Raw genomic sequence first — 26,540 nt, forward strand, 5'->3', positions numbered from 1 at the left:
AAATCTTTTCAAATGGGAGACAGAACTATTCCAGGAAAATTCATGCATGAGTATGAATTGCAAAAGTCATGCATACTCAAAGTAATGTAATTTGTGTGAACAGGAACAACACTTACAGTAAGCACAGATCTGAAAGAAATAAAACTTAAAATGAGCTTAGTTGTAAGAGAAAATCAAATATTTCCTTAAACAAACCACAGGGGAAACTTTTCAAATGTCAACCATTCAACAATATCACATTTGTTTTGGTTCAACATGCTTCCACATGGGGGAGACATGCTCCTCCCATCTCCAACCCCCTTTTTTGGTGTGGAAGGAAAGAAAAAATGTAGAAATACATAAATATTTCCTCTTTGTGGAAGACTTGCAAAAATCCAGAGCACTGTTAGAGAGAAACACAAGGAAAGATACAAGAGACAGACAGAGAGGAGGGAGTGAAGAATCATTTCAAGGAGCAGAAAATAATGAGACTGGAGCAAAGGAAGGGCAAAGAGAAAACACCTTACTCTGCAACACTTCAACTGTTTGTCAACTCTTTCCCTGACATGGACCTGCCATCCCAGAAGTTACTCTAAAGGGCCAAACAAGGACGCAAAGCAGAGAAGAGTGACGGACAGAGGAGGGAGAAAAGCAGTAAACCTTGGCTGAGGTGAGGAAAAAGCAGTGGTGTGGGAGAGCAGAGAGCAACGAAAGTCAGGGGAGTGGAGGAGTGAGGCGCCCCGTTCCTTCCAGCGAAGTGAGAGGGGGGAAGAAATAAAGAAGTAGAAGAAGAAGAAGAGAGGATCGATAAAGAGTCGGGGAAGGAGGGAGAAGAGTCGGCTGGACATGGGGCTTTGTGCTGTTCTCCTCATCTGTCTCTCCCAGGCTGAGCTGGGGAGAGTCTGGGCTCAGGAGCATGAAGGTAAGCCCCCGTTCTTGGATGCCAATATGCAGGTATTTACAGCTAATATTAACACTTTTTTAAACTGCATTTCTTCAGAACAGACTGTCAAGACAGCTTCCAAAAATTCAGGTTAAAAAAATATTATATGACCTGAATTCTTGCTGCTAACGCTGGCAACAGGCGAGCTTGAAATATTTTATAGGGCACTTTCTTGGGGGAGTGGATTTGCATATGTGTGCACATATGAATGTGTGAAGTTAACAGGTCCCTTGATATTTCTCTGCGTCAGTCACAGGAAGCACATGAAAGACTGAGTGTGTGTGTGTGTGTGTGTGTGTGTGTGTGTGTGTGTGTGTAGGTCTGGATTTTCTGAGGATGCCATTCCAAAACCTCTGTATTTCCGATCTGAAAACACAAATCATATGACTGGAAATCCTACAATTTGGCAGATAAATGTTTGAGGTTAACCAGTAATTTCAATTTGGCTGGTGTTTTCATTCCAGCAGGCGTTTTAGAAAAGTACAAAAAAAGTCAATGAGAGCAGCAGCTGAGCCTAGAGTACTTAAAAATGGAAAGTTTCTTCTCTATGTTGCTTTATCTTAGCTCAAGTTGTGTTTAATGGCCCAAAATACTGTGCTTAATTGTTTCTGTGCATCACCTGTATATATATATGCTGCCTTCCTGTGTGTGTGTGTGTGTGTGTATGAGTGTACGCGCATGTATGTATTTTTGTTCTCCTTGGAGATATATTATTTTTAGCCAGCCCCCGTTCTTCCGCTGCCGCTCCTCCTCCGACAATCAGTGGTGCTCCAGTTTCTCTGGCCTATCCTGTGGTCCCAGTTCCTCTGATCAGGGGCCTAGCTCTGCAGAGGACAACCCGACACACTGTGCAGAGACCAGAGAGACTAATCCCCCCCTAACATAAGACAACTTCAAGTCCGGCAAAATGTCCATGCTCATCTTCACCACTGAAATAACCCAAAGCCCAGGATTCAGTTTAAGTTGTCTGCCTCACCCCTGTACAGCAGGTGTCCCTATTTTAAGCCCTTTTCCCACAGCCTGAAAGCTTCATCTTGCTCACACCAGAAAGTGGAGCAGCTCTTTGCTAAAAAGGCGGTGCTGTAGTGACTACCTGCACTCTCACGTATCTGTACCATCCACTCCTGTCTCATGACTGATTGCAGACCACACCCCGTCTCTTTTGCAGAGCGGTCAGCTCGGTCAGCTTCAGCTGAGAGTGACACAAAATTGATTGCATAGCTGTCCCTGTTTTCTCAGAAGGTCAGCACCGTCAAGACTGTCCGCAACAGAGCAACAGCACAAATTCCAGTGTCAAATTTCACCAAACTCTGTTTAAAAGTTCCATGTGGATTTACTTCACCTGATTGGCTGCAACAGTTTTATTGAAATGAACCAAAATCTTGCCATTACAGAAGCTGGTTACATGTGTCTGCTGCATGTAGGTTGTGTCTTTGATAATATGTATTTATTATGCCATTCATTTGCAAATACAGGTTGGGTTGGAAGGAACTAAAAACAACAGGACTACAGGCACTGACACAACAAGGCAACAGTTGTCTGCTGGTCAGTGTCGGGCAATCTGTGAGCATCTGTCATCCTAGCTTTTGCAATGTGTCCCGCAATGTCGGCACCAGTAATCTTTTGTTGTCCTTTGTTATCCCTTGTCCGCTTTTTTGGCCAATTCGGCACGTTGAATTGGTGCTGGAGACGGCAGAGCACATCAGTGAATAAAATCATTCTGATTGGCAGTTCAGCTCAGCACACAAGAAGAGAAATGGAAGTGAGGAATGTAAACAAACAGCTAAAGTTGAGAGAACATGACATCCAAACAAACTTGTTATATTAGGTGAAATCATGATTTTTAGCCATTGCTCTCTTTGCTCAGAACTGTTAGTGTTATTGTTCGCTAGCACACAGTAAATATCCTTTGTTCTTTAAACATCAGGTTGTGTTGTCAGTATGCTAACTGGCTAACTAGCATCTTGAATTCGTCCTGTCAGCCTCCTGGTTTCCCTTTTTGAATGATGAACACAGACGCCTGCAGCTATGGAGAGATATTTCTTCTCAAACTATTGCAGGACGTACATGCTAGTTAGCCATTGGGTGTAGTCTTTTCGGTGTGTTCAGGTGCAAGGCAAAGACACAGGCAACATGAGGCAACACAGCAGTCGGTCTTCTTTGTCACTAGTTCTTTGATGTCACTTTGGTGCAAGAGTCTACAGCCATGCTAGCAGCTCTGTGAGGCTGCACCAAGGAGCAGTGGTGCCTTGAGCTGAATGCTAACGTCAACATGCTAACAGTTTAGCAGGTGTAACTTTTACCATGTTTACTATTTTAGTTTAGCATATTGGGATGTTAACATTTGCCAATTAGCACGAAACACAAGTAAGGCTGATGGGAATGTTATTAGTTTGCAGGTATTTGGTCATAAACTTAAGTACTGATCAAATTAAAACTTTGATCTGATGATGACACTACATGAATGTGAGGGGATAAAAGCTTTCACAGTTCATTCTGAGGGGGGCATGAATATCTGAACCATATTTCATGCCAGCCCATCCAACAGCTGATGAGACATTTCACTCAAAACCAGAGAAGTAACCTGCTGGTGGCACTATGGAGGAACAGTCGAGGGATGACAAGTCATTCAGATACACTGTCTGGGGACCATGAATGCCTTTACAAAATAAAATGGCAAGCCGTCAAGTGGTTATTGAGATATTTCACTCTGTCTAAAGTGGTGGAGTAAGTTATCTTTCCCACTCAGGTTTTGTCCCTCTTCTCAGTTACGCAGGGGGATAGCTGGAAAATCTGTCACATCTCCCAGTACAGGTTGCATGACCCGCTGTGTGACCTCGACAGTTCAGCAGGTCTCCATAATTCCTATTCACTATATGCAGCTTAGTCAGCATGTCTGGTGATGCCAGAGTTAATGGTCAGATGTGTCCCTATCTTACATAGATTCATAATATTATGCAGTCTGACAATAAAATGAAAGAGAAGATGAGATTCATGTCTTTGAATTGTTTCATCAGGCAGAATAAAACGCATCTGTTCTTTATAAATTACACATCATGTTTCATTTAAGCAGTTTTCAAGTGACAGACAGCAAAGATTAACCATCTGTGTGCAGCTCTTCAATCCGAGTTAATTACATTTACCTGCTGTCCACACAGATTTAAAAACCAGATGCTAACCAGATTATTGCCTGAAAAGTGCACATGAAGACAGCTTGACTCACACTGATGGATTTGATGTGACAGACTGCTCTGATCAGTGGTCACAGTCGGCCTGAGGCTGCAGACAAATGACCTGAATGAGCTAAAAATGCCATAAAACCAATATCTTCTCACACTTTTTCTAGGTTGCCACCAAGAGAATATCTCCAGGATCTTGTTGTTGTAGCCAAAGACAATATAAACTATACTCCAAATTGTACTTCTTTCAGTGCAACATAGAACAAAGATGACAATAGCCCAGTAATCTCAAAGCTGAACCCCAGTTATCAAACCTCACATCTGTTAATCTGACAGATGATACTTAAGTATAATATGCTCACTTTTGAATTGAATAAAAACAGATTTTCCTGATATTCACAAACATATCTGACTGTGAAAAAATGTCCTATTGTAAAAACTATAAATACTGCAACACCGTAGAAACAGACAGTGACCCACAACTGGAACAAAAAACATCTGCGAACTGGAACTACATGTCAGCTGCACTAAAAATGGAAAATCAGTTCCAAATGTAAACAAGAAACAACTCCATGACAGTGAATTAAACATTTTATAAACTCTAAGGCTGTTCCATTTGTCCGTATTTATCTAAACGCCACATTTTTCCTTTTCTCTTCGGGTCCTTATCAGTCCAGCTGCCAGTGTTTGTGATTGTGTGTTATGGTTACTGCTGTTCCACGGAGTAAAAGGTGCCAAATGGCTTACTCCCACGCCATAAGCTCCAGGCTGGTTTTAACACAAATCACCCTTTCAGAATCTTACCACAATAAAACCACTGTGCTAAATTGCAATGACACACGCTGACATACATAGCAGGGACTCTGCGTTGTGATTACTGTTCCACTAATGGTTTGTTTGCCAGAGGACTGCAGGTGCTTTGCTATTCCTTGTCCTGAGACTACAGCACACAACATGGTACAGATACAGGGTCGAGACTTTGTTTGTAGCTAGAGATTTAATCATGTCTCCTCTGTTGTGTTTGGACGGTACATAATGGTTCGCTCTCTTCAGCGTATCTGTCTCTGGAGCAAAGATGTTGGCCTTTTGTTCTCTTTTGTTGGGTCTGTAGATAATTCGCTTTTCCTTTCCAGGACTAAGTACATGCCTTTGTGCCCTCAGCATATCCTCGAGTGTACGTCAACTTGAAAGTGTTGCACATTTATCCAGAAAGAGATTGTTTTCAGAGGAAATTTATTTTTCATCCCTGGACTTCATCCAGCTGAACAGACTGAAAGACCATTTAGCTTTTGTCTCAGTTGAGGAAACGTGGCTTTCTAGTCTAGTCTGTTTGTCCCGTTGCTGTCTAGCCTTCAAAACTCTGCTCAAATACTAAAAATGTGACCTTTTGTTACGTTGGTGTCTGTCAAACAACCATTGATATAGTTTAAATTCTGCTAAAGACATAAAAACAAGTGATGAAAGAAAACCACAGAGCTACTGTACATTACTGAAGAAGACAAAGAGAGCAGGCGATCAGGGGGAATGGGAAACAGGCATGTGGGAGACAATAAAGGGATGAATGAATGCAATGTGTATATCAATAGCACACTGTACATGGTTCAAGATGCTGTGTCCTAGTTTTATGTGACTTCCAACACCCACTAGATTTATAAGGCGGATGCTGCAATGCAGGCACATCTGAGGAGGCAGATATAGTGGATATCACTGCCATCCAGTATTAATTTTGGCAGTTATTTTTGATTTAGTCTTAGGCTCAATCCCAATACAGTCCTTGCCCCTAGCAATTACCCCTCCATTCTGTGCGTTCATGTCTAGGGGTAGAGTGTCCCGATTCTTCTTGGGATAGAGGGGAAGAGTCAAGTGTTAAGGCCCAGACACACCAAACCAACGTTAGAGAACTAGCAGCAACAGGAGTCCCCTGCTGCGTCTCCTCTTGTTGCCATGTCCCACCAAAAAGTTGCACATGGACACACCAAACCAACAACCGTATGTTCTGCTCCTGTGTGAGGGGACTTATCCCTCCATACCAACAGACAGCGGTTGTCTGAGATTGCAGTTCAAAAAAGGGAAACCTGAAGGCCGTCTTGATGCTAGTCAGCCAGTTAGCATATCATCAACACAATCAAATGTTGAAAGACAGAACACTGCTGTGCTCCAGTGAATAACACAAACTATCAGAAACCGTTCTTCAACCTCATATAACATATAAAAAGTTTGTTTCATCCCTCTTGACTTTCGCTTTTTGTTTACATTCCTCACTTCCGTTTCTCTTCCTGTGCGCTGAGCTGAACTACCAATCAGAGTGATTTCATCCACCAACATTCTCCACTGTACCGACACTGATTCAACATGCCGAACCAGTGGAACAAAAGGCCAACTAATGCCAACAAGGGCCAACAGTGCAGGACACACTGCACCGATGAGGGCCACAGACACTCAACAATGGCCCAACTTTGATTGCTGGACGTCGACTTGGTGTGTCAGGGCCTTTAGCACTACATGGCCCTCTAATGGGGCGGGCAATGTGGTCCTGAAATAACATCAGGATATTTCTGGGTATTTTTGCGATAACGATATTCTTGACGATATGACAAAATACTGAAAAATGTTACTATTAATTTCAAGACCACACAAACGCAACAAAATAAGTGTTATAGCTTTATATGTCAGCATAAACGTAACATTTCAAGTTCAAATATTCTGTAAAATCTAAACAAAATGTATCTCTCCATTCTTTAGTTGGTAAACAACAACAGTAACTCAGAGTGAGGTTCTTATCCTGTATAAAATATAAATAGTACAGCAAAATAAGTCTCCGACTTCTGATCTGAATCATGGTTTTTCAGGGGGCAGCCCTACTGTACTTGCATCTCTCTAGCAGTTTGTTTTTTTTTACAGATTCAAAGGATGATTCACAAGCACACACTTACTGATCATCATTTGAAAATTGTGACAACTAGAAAACTAGGATTTGTACAAAGTTTCAGTGTAAACTTTGACCTATCAATCCCAATGTTAAGCAGAAAAATAACTTTATTTCAGCCTGAATTCTTTATAAATCTGTGGCACTGGAGGTTGAAAATGTCTTTTCACAGAGTTGGGTGATTAAAACTTGACTTTGGCTGGTGGCTGCTCGCTCTGCTCTGGTACAGCCACCGCTGCAACTAACAAACTCCACAAATCCATTCAGCAGCTCCACTGTGGATTGTGGAGCACAGCTGCTTATTTACTGCTGAATTATAGCGTACAACTTGCACCAACAGCTGATGCTGCTAAGTGCTTTGCAGGCTTTCTAAACATCCTGGCACTGACTATTTACTGGCATTTACTGACCTGTCAGCATTCCAATCTCATATTGCTCATACAGCATTACATAATAATATTGAAAGCATGTCAGTTCTCGGCATCTTATATAAAACATTCTTTTAACAAGTTTCGTAACATTTACTAGCCCACTGCTAAGTCCCGTCTCGTCTCATCTATGAAAACTACATGTTCATTTGTGATAGTTTTTATAATCAGAACAACTGATGTATATTTGTAAATCATTCAAATTAATTCTGCCTGATTAGATGTTTCAGTCTCACTCAGGGAATCAACACCCCTGGCACTGCACCATATGTTGGATTAAACAGCAGAAAATCGTCTAAATTGACATCATCCTGGCAGTTACCAGGAATATTCTAAATCTAGAGGGCTGTCAGAATCATTTCCATGCATTTCATTCTAATAGAGAGGGCATCATGATATATATTGACTGTTAAGCCACCAGCGATTCACCAGCAAATCTGTCACATCTGTCATGTTGGATTTTTGGGCCCTGTTTCAAATTCGCCATGATGTTTATTCTGCTCCAGTTTGCACATTCCCAGTGCAGGTTCCACATACACATGTGTGTGCCAGACCTGGTGGACGGAGGTCAGCTTAATTCAAGTCCTTATGTAAAGACCTGCCGTCTCTTGAACTTTTTTTAGCCCCCTATTTTGTTAGAAGTCCATCCAGGCACACGTGCAGATAATTAGAGAAGGTTAGAGATGTTCCAGGAAAGAAGATCAACACTTAGGATGTTTGTAAAGCAAAATCTGACAGTGACCTATTAAGTGCAAAGGCTGCAAAAAATGTTTCTACAATGATATACTAATGCAAAGTCCCTAATGTGCCACTTCCAGTGTTCCTCCCCCTCAAAGCTCCTCCTCGTCCCCTGCTGTTTGACGCCTCCTCAGCTGTTTAGTGATGATGAGTGCTGCCAATCTGACCCAATTAGGAGCCTCTTGTTCTGAAGCTGTAGAAACAGCTTCCTCTGCACCATAATCAAACAAAATTCCTCATTAGAGCTGTCTCCCCTGTGTGTGTGATGACCTCTCTATGTTTCTTTCTCTTGTCCTATTTTGTTTAAGTCCTTTTTTTGTCTCTTTGTCTATTTTATGTATCTAACAATAGAAGATTAACTTCATTCAGTCCTTATAAAACAAGAGCAGCCCAGTAGGTATAGCCTTGAATAACTACATTTTGATTCTGATGATAAAATCTTCCAAAACCAAACTTGTTTCTTTTATCAGTGCAAAAATTGGAGTGTAACATGACAAGATATAATGTTTAATCAATAAGATTCATAGGTGTTGCTAGGCAGATTTTGTTACCTTTGGACAGAGCTAAGCCAACCTAACCAGCTGCAGCTTCTTATCAATCATAAAACATGAGCATGGTATCATACTTCACATCTAATTCTCTGCAAAAAAGCAAATCAGTATATTTCCCAAGATGTTGCACTAGTCCTTTAATGGTCAACAACTAAATCGTCTGTATCTAACAAAAAGCAAATGAAGAGAGTCCAGGTGCCAAATACCCAAAACATTTACATTTAGATGTCATATTCCCAATTTTTGTTTCAGCAAAGAAGACTTTTGACCACATAGGTTGAAAGTATGTTTACAACCAAACACCATACCCAGATGTGATAGCTAGCCAAAACCATGGGCGTTATTCTACTGTCATAACAGCCTCAACTGGTCAAGGGAGGCTTTCCTCTAGACTTTGGGACCTGGCTGCAGCGATTAACTCCCATTCAGATAAAAGCAGGGCTTTCATAGTAACTGATAACTGGCAAACAACTGCCACAATTGCTATGTTCATATTTTTTCTTTTTTAATGGAGGCGCCGCGCATTTACACTATGCTACAAATACTTCTACATTTAACAATGAACAAGTATTTAATTCGTTTTAAAAAAAATTTCTTTGTTATTTGAAAAGCAACACTATACCTAACAATACAACAATACAGCCTAACATTAAAGCTTACATACATTTATAAAAAGCTGTATTCCACATATTGCACTTTTGAGCCACCATTATGCAGGATTTACACTTCTGCATCAAATCTACCCCGTACCTAAGCCATAAGCTCTACATCGATGCGGAGCCTACACCGCACCCTACACTGTAGTCTGATCTGCACCTCCCCAGATATGTACTAACTACACGTTGCGGTGACGCAGACCTCCTGTCTGTTTTTGTTAGCTGAAACCATTTCCCTCAGTGGAAACAAAGCTTTTATTTACTTTATTTCACAGATAAGAAACAATCGACGCTAGTATCTAGGCTAATTTATACAATGTAAAATGCCATAGGCTTATGCTAATAATGTTTGCATGTTGTATTTGTTTGGAAAACGTGTTTAGTATAAGACAGTTGTTTTGTCAGTGAACCTTGTGAGCTGTAATGGAGCCAAATTTTGTGATTTTTGTTTGTTAAATGTTGCTGTTGTCTCTGGTTTATATGAGTAGAGGAAACGTCTGCTAGCCACTAGGCTAATTTATACAATGTAAAATGCCATAGGCTTGTGCTAATAACATTAGCATGTTGTATTAGTGGGGAAAATGTGTCCAGATAAAGACAAGTGTTTGTCTGTGAATGCTGCGAGTTATAGTGAAGCTGATTTGTGTACTTGTGTTTGAAACTGTCTCTGTTAAACCATGTTTAATGTGTGTTTAATGTGTGTTTTGAATCAACTGAGCTTTACAGCACTTCACAGAATCCCGCCACCAACTAGTGTTTTGGAGGTGTGGCTGCAGAGTGACACAGACACACCACCGCACAAGTATAAATGCTCACAATGGTTAGGCCATGTGCATAGGCTACGGTGTAGGGTCTGCCGCACAAGTATAAATCCCCCTTTAATCGCCGCATGGGGATTTTCCTTCACCGCGACATCCCAAGGCACAAGAGCATCAGTGGGGTTGAACATTGATGTTGGGTGATCTGGTCTGGACTCTGTGCAGGCCAGTCAAGTTCTTCCATAACAAACTGAGAACAACGTTTCTTTATAGACCTGGCTTTGCACACAGGAGTCATAGTCATGTTGAAACAGGAAGGGCCTACCCCCAAACTGCTACTACAATTTATCATTGATTGCCGGAGCATTCAGATTTTAATTAGAGAAAACAGACAAAGCCAAACCAAGAAAAACAGCTCCAGACCAAAACTAAAAAAAATACAAAAGGACCGGATGCAGGCTGTGCACATACTTCTGGTCATATGCTGTAAACACAAAATAGAAAGACAGAGGCTGAGAGGGAGGTCTGAAGTACCTCAGGCTGGCTCTTGTCTTTTCTTCTCTCAAGATGTTCATAAACACGCTGTTACTTAATAGCTCAGATCAGTAAACTAACAGCTCACATAAATGTAGACAGCAAACTGGATTTATTCCCTCAACTTGTTCTCCAGTAGGAAAACAGCAGGGACCTTCATCCAGCTGAACGATCAGCAAGTTCTGCTGATCTCACAACTCTGTCTGAAAATGTGCACAGGACACTGAGTCATGGATCAGTTTACTGACAAAAAAAAAAACGAAAGGAAAGTTCCAAATGGGAAAAAATACAAACATCCATCTCTGATCTGTTGAGCAGATGACAAGAAGCCCACACAGATGTAGGTGTTCGGCAGAGACCTGTGTGAATAGAGAACACTGGCACCAAATGAAGGTTGTATTATGCTTCACTATTAGTTAATAACCTGCTATGGTCCTGCCAAAACACACACGCCACATTATTAATTTAAAATGCAGAAATTAAAAAGCCATCACGGCACTATTTCTGCATGACAGATGTAAAGAAAACTGACTCGTGATTCTGTTTTTCTGGGTTTTGTGATTTGTTATTTTTCTGTCTTTGTGTGACTTATTGCTCAAAACATGGATTACATTTGCTGTCTGTGTGTTAATGATCCAAATTATGGTAACCAATAATGACCAGCTGTGACCGCAGGGTTTAAAACTGCTCCACTTCCTTTTAAAGACAATATTTTTGCCAAATAATTTCCAAGCTTTCTCACAGATTTCAATGATCATGTTCTTCTCAAAAGGCTGAAATCTAGCAATGCTGCTTTAAATGTTGAGGACCTGACAGTTTGTGTCCATTGGATAGTCAATAACAGGTGAAGGATTAATACAGCATTATGAAAACATGGCAGGAAAAAAAAACATCCTGGCTCTGCAGAGTTTAAGAGACATCTGTGCTGTTCATGGATTCAATCCTCCTGGATGTCTCTGCATGCAGGGCCCACATGTGTGTTCACTGTTCACTCATAATGCCTGTCTTTTTCTAGATGCACTGAGCGGGACTCCTCTGCAGAGAGATGGGGATCTGTCCGGTTTTCACAGAGACAGTAGGAACCAGCAGACCCCACACAAACACAGAGAAGCCCGCAACACTGACGGAGGAGGAGGACTTGATATCAGTACCCTGCCTGACAACGTGACCCGCGTAGTGGTGAGATCCAAATAAGTGCTAAAAGTCTGTTGATAAAGTTTTCCATTTTAGTATGCAATTTGTTAAACACTGCATCCTTGATATCGGACCAAGGTAGACGAGAGCAGCCTATCATTTCTCGCTCGTGATCATAGAGTCTGCTAGGTGAGCGACATCTATAGCTGGCAGATTTAATCAGCTGTAGCTAGCTAATACCCCTTTCAAACTGAGGGCTCAATCAGGGTTGAACCAGCATTGATGTTGTGTTTGAAAGGGTTAACCCACATTGACTGACATGGCTTCGCAACCCAGGTTGAGAGGTGGGTCAGACAGGGGTTGGACAAGGGTTCAATGTGAGTGACACACCACCAGAGTCACTAACACCCAGGGCAGGACAAATTTATCACTGGTTGCAAATGGCAGGAATATTTTCAGCTACAGCTACAACTTCAACATCATGGCGATGTGGCAAGACTTCAAGGTGTGGGAGCACTGACTGTCCATGGTGAGAAGGAAATCGAGCGGCAAATAGCAGGGATGGTGGGGGACAACATAGTGTATGGGAACGTAACGATGCTGCTGAATGAGACAGGCATACATCATTCACAGCAATGGGTCACAGACAAACTGAAATCACTGAAAAAGCAGTACACCTTCAGTAATTACAATATTACAGGCCAAACCAGATACCAGTTAACTACAAAACACTAGCTCCGAATATGACATTTAAAGCCCCAAACGATTTCCAGCATGCAAGGTATGCATTGCTCCCGGGTTGTGACTCAGGCCGTACCTGAATTAACTGTGCTGGCTGGCTTGGTCTGAACTGACAAAATAAGGGTGGAACACAGGTGAGATGACCCTGGTCATTGGTGTGAAAGAGGCATTGGGGCAGTGCACAGCCACTTCTCTGAGCGTTTCTATGGAACCATCTGGCAGTGAACGAAACATGGCTATCCTGAACTCTGAAACAGTGCTGTCCAAACGAATGGGGAGGCCATCGTCCTGGCTGGCCAGCTACCTACCTAGCTGCATCCATGGAAAATAGTGACAGAAATATTGCCACCAAAATGGTGACCAGCTTAGATGAGACTGACACAGCTCTCCAAGTTGTTGTAAGTTAACTTATGCCCAGTTCAGACCAAAGATTCAAATCAAGACGACTTGAAACAGGCAAGTACTTCCAAAGGTCACACCAATGCTACTAGATGAGACGGTGTATCATCTCTAAGCAACAAAGCTTTTTACTTCCATTCTGATTTGCAGCCTTTCAGACTTATTTTAGGGCTGAATATAATTTGTAGCTTCTTGAAATATGAATGAGGATAGTGATAGTGAGATACTGGCTACAGCTGCATTTGTAGTAGTGATGAAACAGCTAAAAACAGAAACAAAACCAGCATTAGATGGACTGTATTCATAATAAATACCCCACAATAAAACACCAGTTAGTTAGTCTATAGCCCTTTTTAGAGTTGTGCAAATTTGCAGGAAAGCCCAATCAGTCTTTTTTCAGCATTGGCAGTATAAAAACAAAATCGGGGAGTGCAGCAAAATGTCACCTACCTACTTTTGTTTACACAGAATGCGCCTTTTTCGGGGCAATGGGGGGCGTGAGCAAGTAACAAAACGTGTAGCTCAGTGTGTGACGTAAACAGTGACGTGGGAGGGAAGCCACGGCTGGTTAGTCCTTCGGCGATTCTCTCGTAAGTCGGCCCGTTCTTCACCGTCCCCGTCATCTGACGGTTAATGGCCTCTTTGTTTGCGAGGGCAAGGAGGGCGCGCAATTCCTTGTCTCCCCAGTTGCTCATCTTTACAGTGTCTGTCAGGGTTGTCTTTCCCTCTTGCTGCTAGCTGCTCACTAACTCCTGCTATCAGCTGTTTCCTGTTTATCCAACGCCAGTGGGTCGCACATGTGGCGTCATCAACAGCTCCTCCCACAAGTCATCAACAGCCCCTCCCGTTGTGGAACGCCGCCTTGGTCTGTTTAAACTAAAAGGGTTCCGCCAATATGACTACCCTACGAGGTGGAAAATTGGGCACCTCGGATCAACTCGCCAATCCGGCTCTGTGTGTCTAAATGCTCGCAGCTTGCCGGCAAAACCGCCCAACATTCGCCGAAAATCTGGCAGTATAAAAGGGGCTAATAAGAATGTGTGTGAGTGTGAGGGGGCAATCTGTTTGAATGAATTCAAATGCACCTCCCCTCCACAAGAATAATGTTGACAATGGTTCATTAACTTCACAATACCAGCTATTTCATTAGCTTAACATAACATTTACTTTATGTTACCAGTTATTTCTCGAGTATGGCGATCAGATACTTCAGAGCATTGTCCGTGGCAACATCTAGAACCACTTAACAGGAGATGTCAAACCCATCATGTCTTTGTTAATGTCAATTTCTTAATCCATCTATGATGTTGATCCCAAAATCCCTCCACACACTACTTCTCAGATGCTTTGGCGTCATTATCATTCACTTACGATGACTTTACTTGTCAGTGTCCTCCATTTTCAAAGTAAACAACATTACTAGCTAAGCTTGTACCAAAGTAGAAGAGTGCACTTTGCTGGATCAGAAGGCAAACTACTTCAAACGGTCTGCTGCACTTATAGACTGTAAACTTCTAATTGGAATAGGCCATTACAGATTGAGAATTGACTACATTCTAACAGTTAAATTTGAAATAAAAAGTGACAGCCCTGAGGTCGGGACGTTATAAAAACTTAGTGACCAAGTACCAGACTGTAAGCAGAACATATCCAAGAGGTAGCTACGAAAAAACATGGACACATGACCAAAAAGCCCCACAAATATAGCAATTTGGCTGGCAATATTGTTGCTGTAGCTTTGGTTTTACCTAAAATCATGGAGGCATGATGGGTAAGTCACTGACTCACGATGCCAGGTTGAATTGATGAGGGGAAGCTAATAGGTTATTATAGGGTTTAAGATAAAAAGCAGGGATTTATTTCCGTGCATTGCAGAAGCTTTAACCTGACTATGGATGTGTTATTGTGATAAAACTGTGCTGAAAGGTCAGTCGGGGTCACAAAGTTTACACTCTGCCAAGCTGGAGAAGCTTTGAGCGGAGGTTATTGTTATTCTGTCAGGTGGACTCGTGCTGTGCCATTTTCCACTCATTACCTTTTACAAATATGTGTGTGTGTCTGTGTGTGTGTGTGTGTGTGTGTGTGTTTGAGTGTGTATGATGAGGTTTTATTTGTGTCTTCTTCTCTCATTGAATCAGCCTCAGTAAAATTCAACCCAAATAAATTGTGTTGTACATTTTTTTTTCTTCCACTCCCTCCAATTCAAATTGAAAACAGACGATAGCCTCGTCCTGCCAACTTACAGTGTTTGTTTAAGCGTGAGCATGTGCGCGTGTGCATGTGCGCGTGTGCGCTCACGAATGACTCACTTGGACAAGATCACATGTAACCCTGCTGTTGCCTTTTTTGGGGGAGGTCTGATCCCAATTTCCCAAACCCCTCCACCTCTCGTCCAATGGGAATCTCTTTAATAAATCAGTCAGCTGTGAGGGAAAAGTGTATGATTGTTCCCTTCTCCTCACCTAGAGCTCCCACACCCCCCTCTAGACAACATTGGCTGGTGTCAGGCAGTGGAGATGGGAGAAAAAAGTGGGTCACTTGCTGTATATGGAGCAGCCGGAGAGGCAGTGAGAGCGCTGCATTTAACTGCTCCACTTTCTGAGCCCACACTAAACCCCAGAACCATTGCTCTCTGTCACCTTGAACTGTGCCATACATTAATAATGCCATCAAGAACACAGATCTGTACGAAGTCAAAGCACCATGTGCAATGTGTAAACAGCTCCCCCAAGTGGAACTGTTTGGACAAAAATAGATAAATCCCAGATGTGTGGTGCGGTGCTTCCCCACCAACCTCTTAACACAAAACATCTCCTCTTATAACCCCGTTCTAACTGGTTGTATGTCTTTAATTTGTAAGCAGATCGATCAGAGGATCAAGCAAAAAGTAGAGCAAAGTCTCCAAAATAATAAATTACTTTATGTAGCACATTTTGTTTCCCTACCTCATGACTCCTTAGAGTGATCCTACGACTCCTCTTAGGGTGCCATTCCCAAGGTTAGGAACCACTTTCCTACTGTGGCATCAACTCTGATCCTCTCTGATTCACCACATCAAGGCTTGATCATGTCATGGAAAAATGGCTGGAAAAAAGCACACAAAATAAAATAAATACATGTTTTAGTGAAGTTATTATTCATGTAAGTCAATGTTTTTTCATCCTGATGATGATATTATCATGAATGACTCTTGACACAAACAGAAATATGCAGGTTTGTGGAGGAAAGAGAGCGACCCATTAGAGGGAAAGGGGTAAATAAGGGTGGACATACTTTCCTCACCAACATTTATTATATCTTTTTTTTATGAAATGTGCATGAAATAAAATGCAGGGCTACGACTTTAACTTCGTTATGGACTGATCTCCTTATCTGCCGACCTCCACTAGCTAGCTGAGAAGAGGTTTTCAAATGTAAACATCAGCAAACATCGAAGGAAGATAGAGAATATGGTCATCAGCTGAACTAGCATCCTGCTAGGCATTGTACGGGCACTGGATAATTGGACGACCTCTGTGCCCACATCAGTTTTTAACAGGTTATCAGAAACTATAATATTCTTTTTTTTTTCACCAAAACTTGGCTATTTCCTGGACGCCGCCATTCAACCAGGAGGCTCTTTTTCTATATGACAATCTGACAGAGCAGAGGACTCTGGTGAGAGAACGAGAGGACACCTGTGATTTAGGGTGAGTGGTGTGAGAGTAGGATTGTAAGGTGCTGTCCCGTTCCTGTTGTTGCGCCACAAAGGGAATGAACACTCTTTATTACTGCTATATGCCGTTTAGAGGTGCCTGCAGAGCGGCGCTGGCTGTGTTCAGAAGAGCGACCATTCAGCCATCTTGTTGAGGTCGAGGTATATGTGAACAAACTACAACGCAAGCCTCCAGTGATTTGAGACATGGAGCCAGTCGGATTCTGGAACTCAGAGTCTTTGGTGGATTTAATTTGTAAAACAACAGAAGCAACTGCACCCAAAACTATAGGTAAATTATTCCACAACCTGAAACCATGGATTACCAGAACCATCCAGGATGCCATGAACACAGACACTGCAGCTTAAAAATTAAGAATGCAGTCTAGGAAGATGCAAATAAGGACTAAATTACAATGTACAAGGAGCTGACAGGATGACATTTAATGGAGTTGTACCTTGGTTGATTCCATGTTGCAAATCATTGATTGATTTTTTGTTTCCCACAAAAAAAAAAAAGCCAGGAAAAAAAAAAAGAAAATGCTCATTAAAATTTCCCACATCCCAAGAACGTACTCAAATTAAATTTCATTTGACCAATGGTCCAAAATCTTGTTAGAAATTCATTTCTTCAATATGCAAATTAAAAACTCAAGTGTGTTGCACTAAAGATCCAATACTCATTTTTGTTTTTCCAAATGGGCAACAAATGGTCTTCTTGTTACAAAATGTGTACAGTGAATTCTAGGGCAGAACAATTGGCCGCGTTCAATCACAATTTTAACGTTTTCACATCACAAGACACTCAATTTTAATAACATTATAAATTTCTTACCAAGCTGTAAAAACAAGTGAGTGCAGTCAATGACTTTCCCAACTGTCAAGATGACTGCTTCCACCAAATTTACTCAGCTGTAGCTGATTACATTTAATACTGTGAGCTGACCAAACTCCAAGAGTCTTGGCTGTCGTCTTGTTAATATCCTCTCTCCATGCCGATGTCTGTACTATATACACATAATATTATGTAGGCCACCAATACAATACAATACAGGCCTGCGGGGTTTAATTTCTAGAAATAATTGCTATTTGAATCACAGTAACAAAACTGGTCAGAGGATTTGTAATTAGATATTTTCCTCACATCATTCAGCCCCAAATAGTCCCACACTGGTTTAAGAACGATATGGCAACATGACATGAGTTTTGAAAAAGTGATATCATAAATAATGCAGGTCAATGGCTGCTGAACCCCCAACTCTGAACTACCTCACCATGAATAATGTTTCACGAAAACCTTCCTAATGAGTGGCATGTTTCTCTAAGGAGGACTCCCAGAGGTACTACACATGGCAGAGTTTTGGTCCAACAGACAGACGGACTGAGGACTTGTGGGTAAATCTGAACACCCTGCACAGGAGCCAAGTCCAGATCCATGGCATACTGTCCAACGCACACCGACAGGCGGCGGTGAGATGAGCACACACACACACACACACACACACAACCATCTGATTTAACACGCAGGCATGTCTGATATGTTTTCTTATCCACAGAGGGTGGCACTGTCCTTTGAGTTCCCTTTTTATGGACACCACCTGAGACAAATCATCGTAGCGACTGGTGGTGAGTTTCTCTTTATGTTACTTGATACCACAGCGGGACTCATCTACTTCCAGTTAGGAGATGGAATGTCTCCCAGTGTGCTGAAGGAGACTCTGTCCTACCCTGGGGGAAATATTCAGGCATACCAGGCTATAATGAATCTGGTTAATTGTAAATGCCTTCATTTTTTAATTATTTTAATCGCTTAAAGACTTGTCCTAAATTTTTAACCCAAAGAAAACAATCATACGAGAGAGAGAGAGAGAGAGACATATTTGTTGATCCAACATTATGCTGTGCTATGCTTATGAATGTGCAGGAGATGGGAATAAAAAAACCAAATTGTACAATATAGCACATTGCCAATGTTTGAATTTCTTTATTGAATGTCTGCCTGGAGCATTTGGTCATCATGTTACACGACATCTCTTATCTCTGTCGTCATACGAACACTATAAGACACTGTTTACATGTAGAGGTTCATGACTGTTAAAACCAGATGATCCCACGGTCACTGATTTGTAGCTTTTATCTTTATTACTATACACCCTGTATACTTTTAATCACTGCTAAGAAATCTTTTAATGCAATCTGCACAGTTATATTTCTTAAGTATTTTTCACTGCTAATGCCAATGTAACACCTGCGTTTCAGTTCTGGTACCAAAATACATTTTCAGGGTTTTCACCACATTAACATTTATTTGTGGCGGTCCGCAACGGTATCATCATTTGCCGCCACATATTGACTTTGTATTTTTAGAGCTAGGCCGTTCATTCAGAGCACTGTTTCAATACATATTTTGTTTGGTTATTCAGAGCACCACACTCTCTGAGCACAGTGTTATTTGAGCACAGATGGAGCAGAACAACGAGGTAAAGGCCAGACTTATCTCTTCATTAATTTGTATAGAAACAGAATGCTCTTTTTCACATAATAACAGTGCTCTCATTTAAGTGTTGTCCATCGTTTTCTCAACCTGCTTTAGATGAAAGCAGCTACGTTCCTATGACAACTACACACCCAGCACCGGGTCTAAAAGTTTGCTTTCATTTGCCTCCGCAGCAGCTGCTTGTCTAATCCATTGATCTGCTCAGATCGATCCAACCACAAACTGATCGACTGATCAATTCTCCGCCCCACGACTCAAACTGCTGCTGAGGATAAGAAAAAACTTATGAAGAGTTTCGTCTGCACTGCCTTCACGGACCAACAAGCACTTCCAAATTCATGTGATACCGAGGCCGTAAGCACCCTTTATGAGGCGCGCCCTTTAGCACCTGTATGAGACGCTCAGCTGTGTCCTGGGTACAACATGTTCTAACACGTGGTTAACATTGTCAAACTGTTGGGGTGAGGTTTAGGCAACAAATCTACTTGCTTAATTTAAGAAAAAACATAATTTTTTGAGTTAAAATAAGTACGTGAAGTGGCGTAAAAACGTCATGTGACGGCACAGAATGATCGCAAAGGGACACAAGCGCCCAACAAAAGAACCCAAAGTTCTCAAATGTTAAATACTGCTCAGATCTGACCAAATATTCTATGCCAGCTTTCAGTTCTTGACAGATTTTGATACTCTCCTCCAAACACATATCTGACAATACATAAATGCATAGGGGTTTTGAATACACTTTAAAATATGAAACTACAGCATGCATTCCAGGGAAACATCCTTTCTATGGTTAAAAACATGCCTCAAGATTTTAACATCTGTTCTTCCCCTCAGGGTTCATCTTCATGGGGGACATCACTCATCGAATGCTGACTGCCACACAGTACATCGCTCCCCTCATGGCCAACTTTGACCCCAGCTTCTCCAAAAACTCCACAGTGAGATACTCGGACAACGGTAAGTGAGGAGCTCCTCTGTGAAGTTGGTAATTTCTGGGAGCTCCAGGTTTTCTTTGACCAGCCTCTGTATCCTGCTCTGCTCAGGGAATCTATTTGTGGTGCAGTGGGACAAAGTGCAGCTGAAGGACCGAGAGGCTGAGGGAGCTTTTACTTTCCAGACAATCCTCCACAGAAATGGAACCATTGTTTTCAACTACAGAAACGTAAGTTCAGCTTAACTGTTTTCTATATCACCTCCACAGTTATACAGTGGGGAAGCGATCCTAAAATTGCACGCCATGTTAAAAAAAAATGCTGCTGTTATTTTTCAGATCCCCATACCAGTGAGTGAAATGAATTCTACTGAGCATCCAGTGAAGGTGGGACTGTCTGATGCTTTCATGGCACTCCTCCCCTCCTCACAGCTCTCAGGTCAGCTCTCAAAACATTTCTCCAAACACACTTTTTAACACAAAAAAATGTAAGGAAATGTATTGCTGCCTCTAACAAAAAAGTGTTTCTGTTTCTTGTTGTTCTTGATGTTTGTATTTTTCTTGTTATTATGAAATGCACCGATCAGCAACAACATTAAAGAGAAACTGATAATTTTTTGCGTCTAAGTGACTAATGGAGACAGCAATTTTTGATTGGTCCTGTTTTAATTGGGACTGCTGCAGCCAGCCAATTTATGACAACTAAAAATGCTTGTTTTTGCCTCTGACAGGCTCAGATCCCTACAGAGATAGACCCTTTTGTTAAAGAGTAAGATAAAAAAAAACAGCCCATAAATGCCATCACCAAACCCACCAGACTCTATTCAAATAAATCGTAATTTAAGCACGCACAGAGTCAGCATATTTTCACATCTAACTGGGTGAATTAACGGTTTATTAGAGTTGGTGATTGTTGGAACAGTGGAAAGACGAACCAAAATGGTTTTTATGGGTTTTGTTTTGTTTCCATTGACTTTAAATTATATGATAGGAAGTTGACTTTAATTGATATGATAAAATTACTGTTATTTAATGACGTCTGGTGGGTTTGGCTATAGAAATTTCAGGGCTGTTTCTGGTTTAACAAAACGAAACACTACTTACTTCTAGAATGAACGAATTTTGTTGAGAGGTGCTCACTAGTCCATAAATGACAGCCTTATTTGTATAAATTGGTTGTTTCGCAAATAAGGAAATTGCAAATCTCCATTTAGGCTTTGACTGTAACTTTACGACATATGAAAGCTCCTAACTTTTCTAGTTATAAAGATAAAGTTTCTTGTTATAAGTGGATGTGTTGGTGTAATTAGATTCTTTTGTTTACTTACATAAATCTTGCAAACATACTAACGTTTTATATTTGTCTTGAAGAAGTGAATCGCCGCACTATCTATGAGTATCATCGTGTTGAGATTAACATCACAAAGATTGTTAGCAAATCTGCTTTTGAGTTCACACCTCTGCCCAGTAAGTATCCTCACACACCAGTATTTATACGAGAGCCGAGCCTCATTACTCACTTCTCTAACTTCAGCACACTGTGTATCCGATTCCTCCAGCTTGTCTTCAGCACACATCCTGCGAACTCTGCCTATCATCCAACTTGACAACTGGCTGCGGCTGGTGCAACACACTTCAACGGTAGGATGAATCTCTGAAAGATTTACCTTGTAATGAAGCTGCGGAGAGCCAGGCTCTTCTCATTTTGTTCTCACTGAGTTTCAGATGTTCCGACGGAATCGACCGGCACAGACAAGAGTGGTTAGATTATAACTGCCCTGAAGAGGTGAGGTACACTTCCCTTTTATACAACAGAGAAATGAGCAGCTGTTAAATGTCTTCTAGAGTCATTCCTTTGGGTATTTTCACAGGCAAAAGGCACATGTGAGGACTACATCCCAATACTACCTGAGGGGTCTATGAGCTCCTTCAACCAGTCTTCTCCAGGTCCAACACCTTCTTCAGCAGAGATCGAAGACCAGCCTGTCACTAAAGGTAAACTTCTCTAAAGCAGAATCTAGGGGGGCACATAGTGAGGTATGTCAGCGAAGGTTCATCTCAATCATCCAGATGTACTGATCCGATACTGATATCGAATATTGGGCTGATACTGACTCAAACAGCTGGACTGGATATTGGTGATAATGGGACCAATCATTTAAATAAATTCTGAATTTACCTCTGATTACACACGTGTGTACTAAGGTTAGGAGAGAGATGTTAAAGTTAAGCCTGATCTTTCCAACACTCTCTTCCCAACACTGATATCGGAATGGTACTCAGTTTTGGCCGATACCCAAAGCCCAGGTATCGATGTCAGGACTGAAAAAGTCAGATTGGAGCATCCATACAACACTGTCTGGACAAAGAATAATCCAGCACCAGACAGGACTTATGTTTAGCTTTTTAGTTGAACCTACCGGGTCCTGCAATATCTCAACTGACATGTCCTCCCTACCCACTGACTATGGATCTCTATCAACACAAGAAAAGAGATAAAAACACAAAGCAAAGTTAGACTTTTTTTTAGTAATTTCTGAGTTATAGTCATGGTTGTAGATTTGGAGATAAAGGTCTTCACATTACAATCTATGATTCTGAGTAACTGTCTCTTCACTTTTGTTTGACAACTGATGCGTGGATTTGATTCAGCTTTCCCTAGAAATAATGAAGACTTCAAGGTTTGCTTTGACAATATCATAATATATGATATATTTATAAAAGTACAATATGAGACTTTTGTCAGGGACAGAACGCTACATGTCCTGGACTTCTTCCATTGTTGTACCTGGTGTTTACACAATCCAAAAACCTTTGTCAAGACAGAGACAGGCATTCAATATCTGACATTAAAGATATATCAGAGAATAAGAATTTAAAATGTAATTGTCTGACCACTAGATATATTTTTTTAGAAAGCAGAGAGGATCTGACAAAACTTAAGAAGCCAAAAAAAGTAACCACATCTTTAAAGACAACAGTTGTGTGACAGAGTTCAAGGTCCAAGATAAATGCCCCTCTGCATAACCAATGCGTAACATTTGATGCACGAAAGAAAGTAAAGAATAATTTCTGTTTTCTTACAACTCGGATCTTATTTTCTTAGTTTTGGCCATTGTTCCAGTGATAATAACTTTGTACTAATCAAGTTAATTGAGATCTGAGAACGTGGCACATCACTTAAGTTAGCTGGGCCAAGAAACACAAATAGTCAATCAGACAGGTTTTAAACAAATTTCCAGGTTAGCCAAAGTTATTTGAGGAGAATGCTATGTTATAAGCAAAATATTACAATTATTACACCCATCAACGTTTATAGACCTGCTTCCTGGTTCAACTTTTATCTATTATACTTACTTTAGTCAGGCACACACAGGTTTCCTGTGCAAAACGAGACTATTTCAGGGAGTTTTACCTCCAAATGCAGCGGTTTAGATGACTTGGTTACACTGCTAGATGGTTTCCAACCTGTTTGACTTTGTGACCACGTTGAACCATTTTTTTTTTTTTTTGCCACGTTGGACATTGATCACAATGTTTCCAGATCTCAGCAACTGTTTGGGTACACTTTTATTATCATCAATAGGAAATGGCTAAAGCTATTAAATTAGTTCCATGTTGTAATAAACCAGAATTATCCCTTTAACCTTCTGAGTAATTGTTTTTATAAGCTGGCTGAGGCCTGTTCCAGGCTTTATTTGTCAATTTATTGGTTGACGGACTGTGCTGCTGTTAAAGTGTCACAAGTTTTCTTTGCACACACATAATGCAACACAGATAAGTTTGTCTTTTGTCCTGGTTTGCTCTTGAATGGGCTATGATGTAATGCTGTGAATGAAGTTGAGCTGAGTGGATGTTTTCAGCAATATATTGTATCTTAAAACAAAATCACATTAGCTGTCAAGTACAACAGATCTCTTGTGGTCAGTTGCTTTGTAAGGATGCCCATAGTGTCCCAGCAAGTCAGACCTACATATTAGCAATGTCTGTAAGGTTACAGCCAACTCTTTAGTCGGCCACTTCTACATAATTCAACAACAATATCTGTTTTCTTTCCTTTTAGATATACAGACGAGTCCTCCAAATAATAAGGGGATAACAGAGAACACGGCCATCATAGCAGGCGTAGTGGCTGCACTGGTTCTGCTTGTAGCTCTGACCTTACTGGCTGTCTACTACATCAACACACACCCCACAGTTGCTCCACCGTTCTACCTCATGCAGGTGAGAAACACAAATTCATACAATCCTATAGAGTGGACAGTTTCTGTTTAAAGATATCCTACATGCATACTCATGTTTGCAGAGGTGGAAAGTACATTTACTTAACTACAAATCTGAGCCACTTGTATTTGAGTCTTTTTCTGTTGATACTAACTTTTATATGTAACATTTTTGCAGGACTTTTGCATGTTAAAGAGTATTTTTTACAGTGTGCTATCAGTACTTTCTCCTAAGTAAAGGATCTGAATACTTCCTCCATCACTGCATGTTTGTCTGCTGCCTGGCCTTTAGCAACTACTGTCTGTTGTTCGTAGCGACGCACCAATAACTACTGGCCCTCCATGAAGTTCCGCAACCAGGGCTGCCACTCCAGTTACGCCGAGGTCGAGCTTGGGGGTCATGAAAAGGAAGGTTTCATTGAAGCTGAGCAGTGCTGCTAAGAGTCCTGGACTGACAGGACTCAGCCAGAAGAAGAAAGGGCACCATCTTGAGGACTGCAAAGGTATTACTAGGGGATGAATATGGACGATCAGGCCGAACATCGACACAGGGTGTCCCGACTCCAACCTTGGCGGCTGGACAGTGTTTACTGTAACTGCTCTTGTAGCTCTTGCCAGCTTTCTCTGTGTCTTTTGCTCTTTGCCATTACACAGGGGATTTGCCATATGATTCAAGGGTTGGAGGGTCTGAGAGGAAGACGACTGTACAGAGATGATGACATGCAAGCGTGTAACTGTACAAAAACCCATCAATGCAAGGGGATGTCAGGGAATGAATCGAACTAGCCTTCATACTGCAAACCAACATACAGCTCAACTTAATGTGTTTCTGTTTTTATTCAGTTTATTTTTGTTTCATGAAACTTCCACGCGACCAATGACTGGTTCATAAAATGTTATATCTCTGTGGACTTCACTATAACAGATATTTAGCTATATAACTGATAGTGACTATAATGGTCATCTTGAGCTTCTCTGGAGAAATTCTGTATGGATGAATTTTAGTGACATCACGTTATGAAAGTTTTCTTTTAACCTTTCTGTTTAAATGTCTTCTAATAAAAGCTGGTGGTGAGTGTTGATATAAATGTCATGCTTGGTGAGGAGTTGAGAACAAATGGTGCAGACCACTTTGCAGACATTTAGACCAGGTAAAGAAGATGCTGGTCAATGTCAGGTGAGTGCTATCGGGAAACATACAGTTTAATTTACATGCCAATATTTAATTCTGATAATTGAATGAATGAGCTCTAAATGCACTCATTCATTTAAACTGATGTAAAGGTACTATTAAATTAGTTCTTATAGTTGTTGCTTACATGCACATTAATACTTGGGACATGGACTGGCATGTAATTTAATATGCCACTAAACCTTTGAACATTTACATCTACTGTCTAGGCTAGGGTTGCAACGTTATGAGATTTTCATGGTACGTTAACCATCCCAGAAAATATTGCAGTGTCACGGAATTACGGTACTGATATTATTGTATTGTGGGGACTCAATTCCAACCCAACCCCTAAATGGTATGCATTGTAATATTATAATTTTGTGATACACATTTTTGATTTCCTTATTTCTACCTAAACAAAGGAATACAAGTATACAATGCATATTTATTTTAAGGGTAATATTTGGCTCTCCTGAAGCTTAACTGTGCCATAACAGGCAAAGATAGACAGATACTAATTATTATCATTTACATCAATTCAGCCCACCACAAAAGTGATTAGTGTAACAATCGACATTTTACATAGAAATAGAGGAATAAAGAAGCAAAATTGAAACTGCTTACTGACTATCTTCAAATACCCCCAAAAGTTTACATTAGATAGGTACGTTCTTGAGAGTAAATGCTTAAGTCCTTATTGTTAACTTGCATTCTCTAAAAACATATCCAAATCTTGAAAGTAAATTGAAAAATGAACTTATAGGGGTATGTTTACATCAAGAATGAGCTTCAATACACAAATAGGAAACTTGATAATAAATGCAACAAGGCCTCCACAATGTCACAGAGTAGGAATTACATCAAAACATACCAGACAATAGTCAAATTACACTCCACCGTACCAAGGCTGTGTCCTATAAACTAAGTGGGTTCTTATCAAAAAATCTTATCAAAAAAATTTAAAAATATAAATGAAGGTCATTAAGGCCTGAAAAAAATTCAATCATTACACAAATAAAGTAATGTCTTGTATGTAGTTTCTACATGAAAAC

The 26,540-nt window shown here is 40.9% G+C and overlaps 1 protein-coding gene across 2 annotated transcripts; it reads left to right on the forward strand.

Annotated features, from left to right (window-relative positions):
- The first annotated feature begins 397 nt into the window (after positions 1-397).
- On the forward strand, positions 398-25,372 carry LOC126399906 (plexin domain-containing protein 1-like). 2 transcript variants are annotated; one of them, XM_050060238.1, is made up of 13 exons: positions 398-901; positions 11,708-11,871; positions 17,987-18,130; positions 18,217-18,286; positions 19,995-20,117; positions 20,204-20,322; positions 20,431-20,530; positions 21,463-21,558; positions 21,651-21,732; positions 21,817-21,877; positions 21,963-22,086; positions 24,155-24,315; positions 24,630-25,372. In XM_050060238.1, exons 1-13 carry the CDS (start codon positions 826-828, stop codon positions 24,753-24,755), a joined length of 1,446 nt encoding a protein of 481 aa, XP_049916195.1. In that variant the 5' UTR covers positions 398-825; the 3' UTR covers positions 24,756-25,372. The 2 variants fall into 2 exon arrangements, with proteins under 2 accessions (XP_049916195.1, XP_049916196.1); XM_050060239.1 differs by having other exon boundaries at positions 17,990-18,130.
- Positions 25,373-26,540: the final 1,168 nt, after the last annotated feature.

Source organism: Epinephelus moara, chromosome 13, assembly GCF_006386435.1.
Source record: "Epinephelus moara isolate mb chromosome 13, YSFRI_EMoa_1.0, whole genome shotgun sequence".
NCBI lineage: Eukaryota > Metazoa > Chordata > Actinopteri > Perciformes > Serranidae > Epinephelus > Epinephelus moara.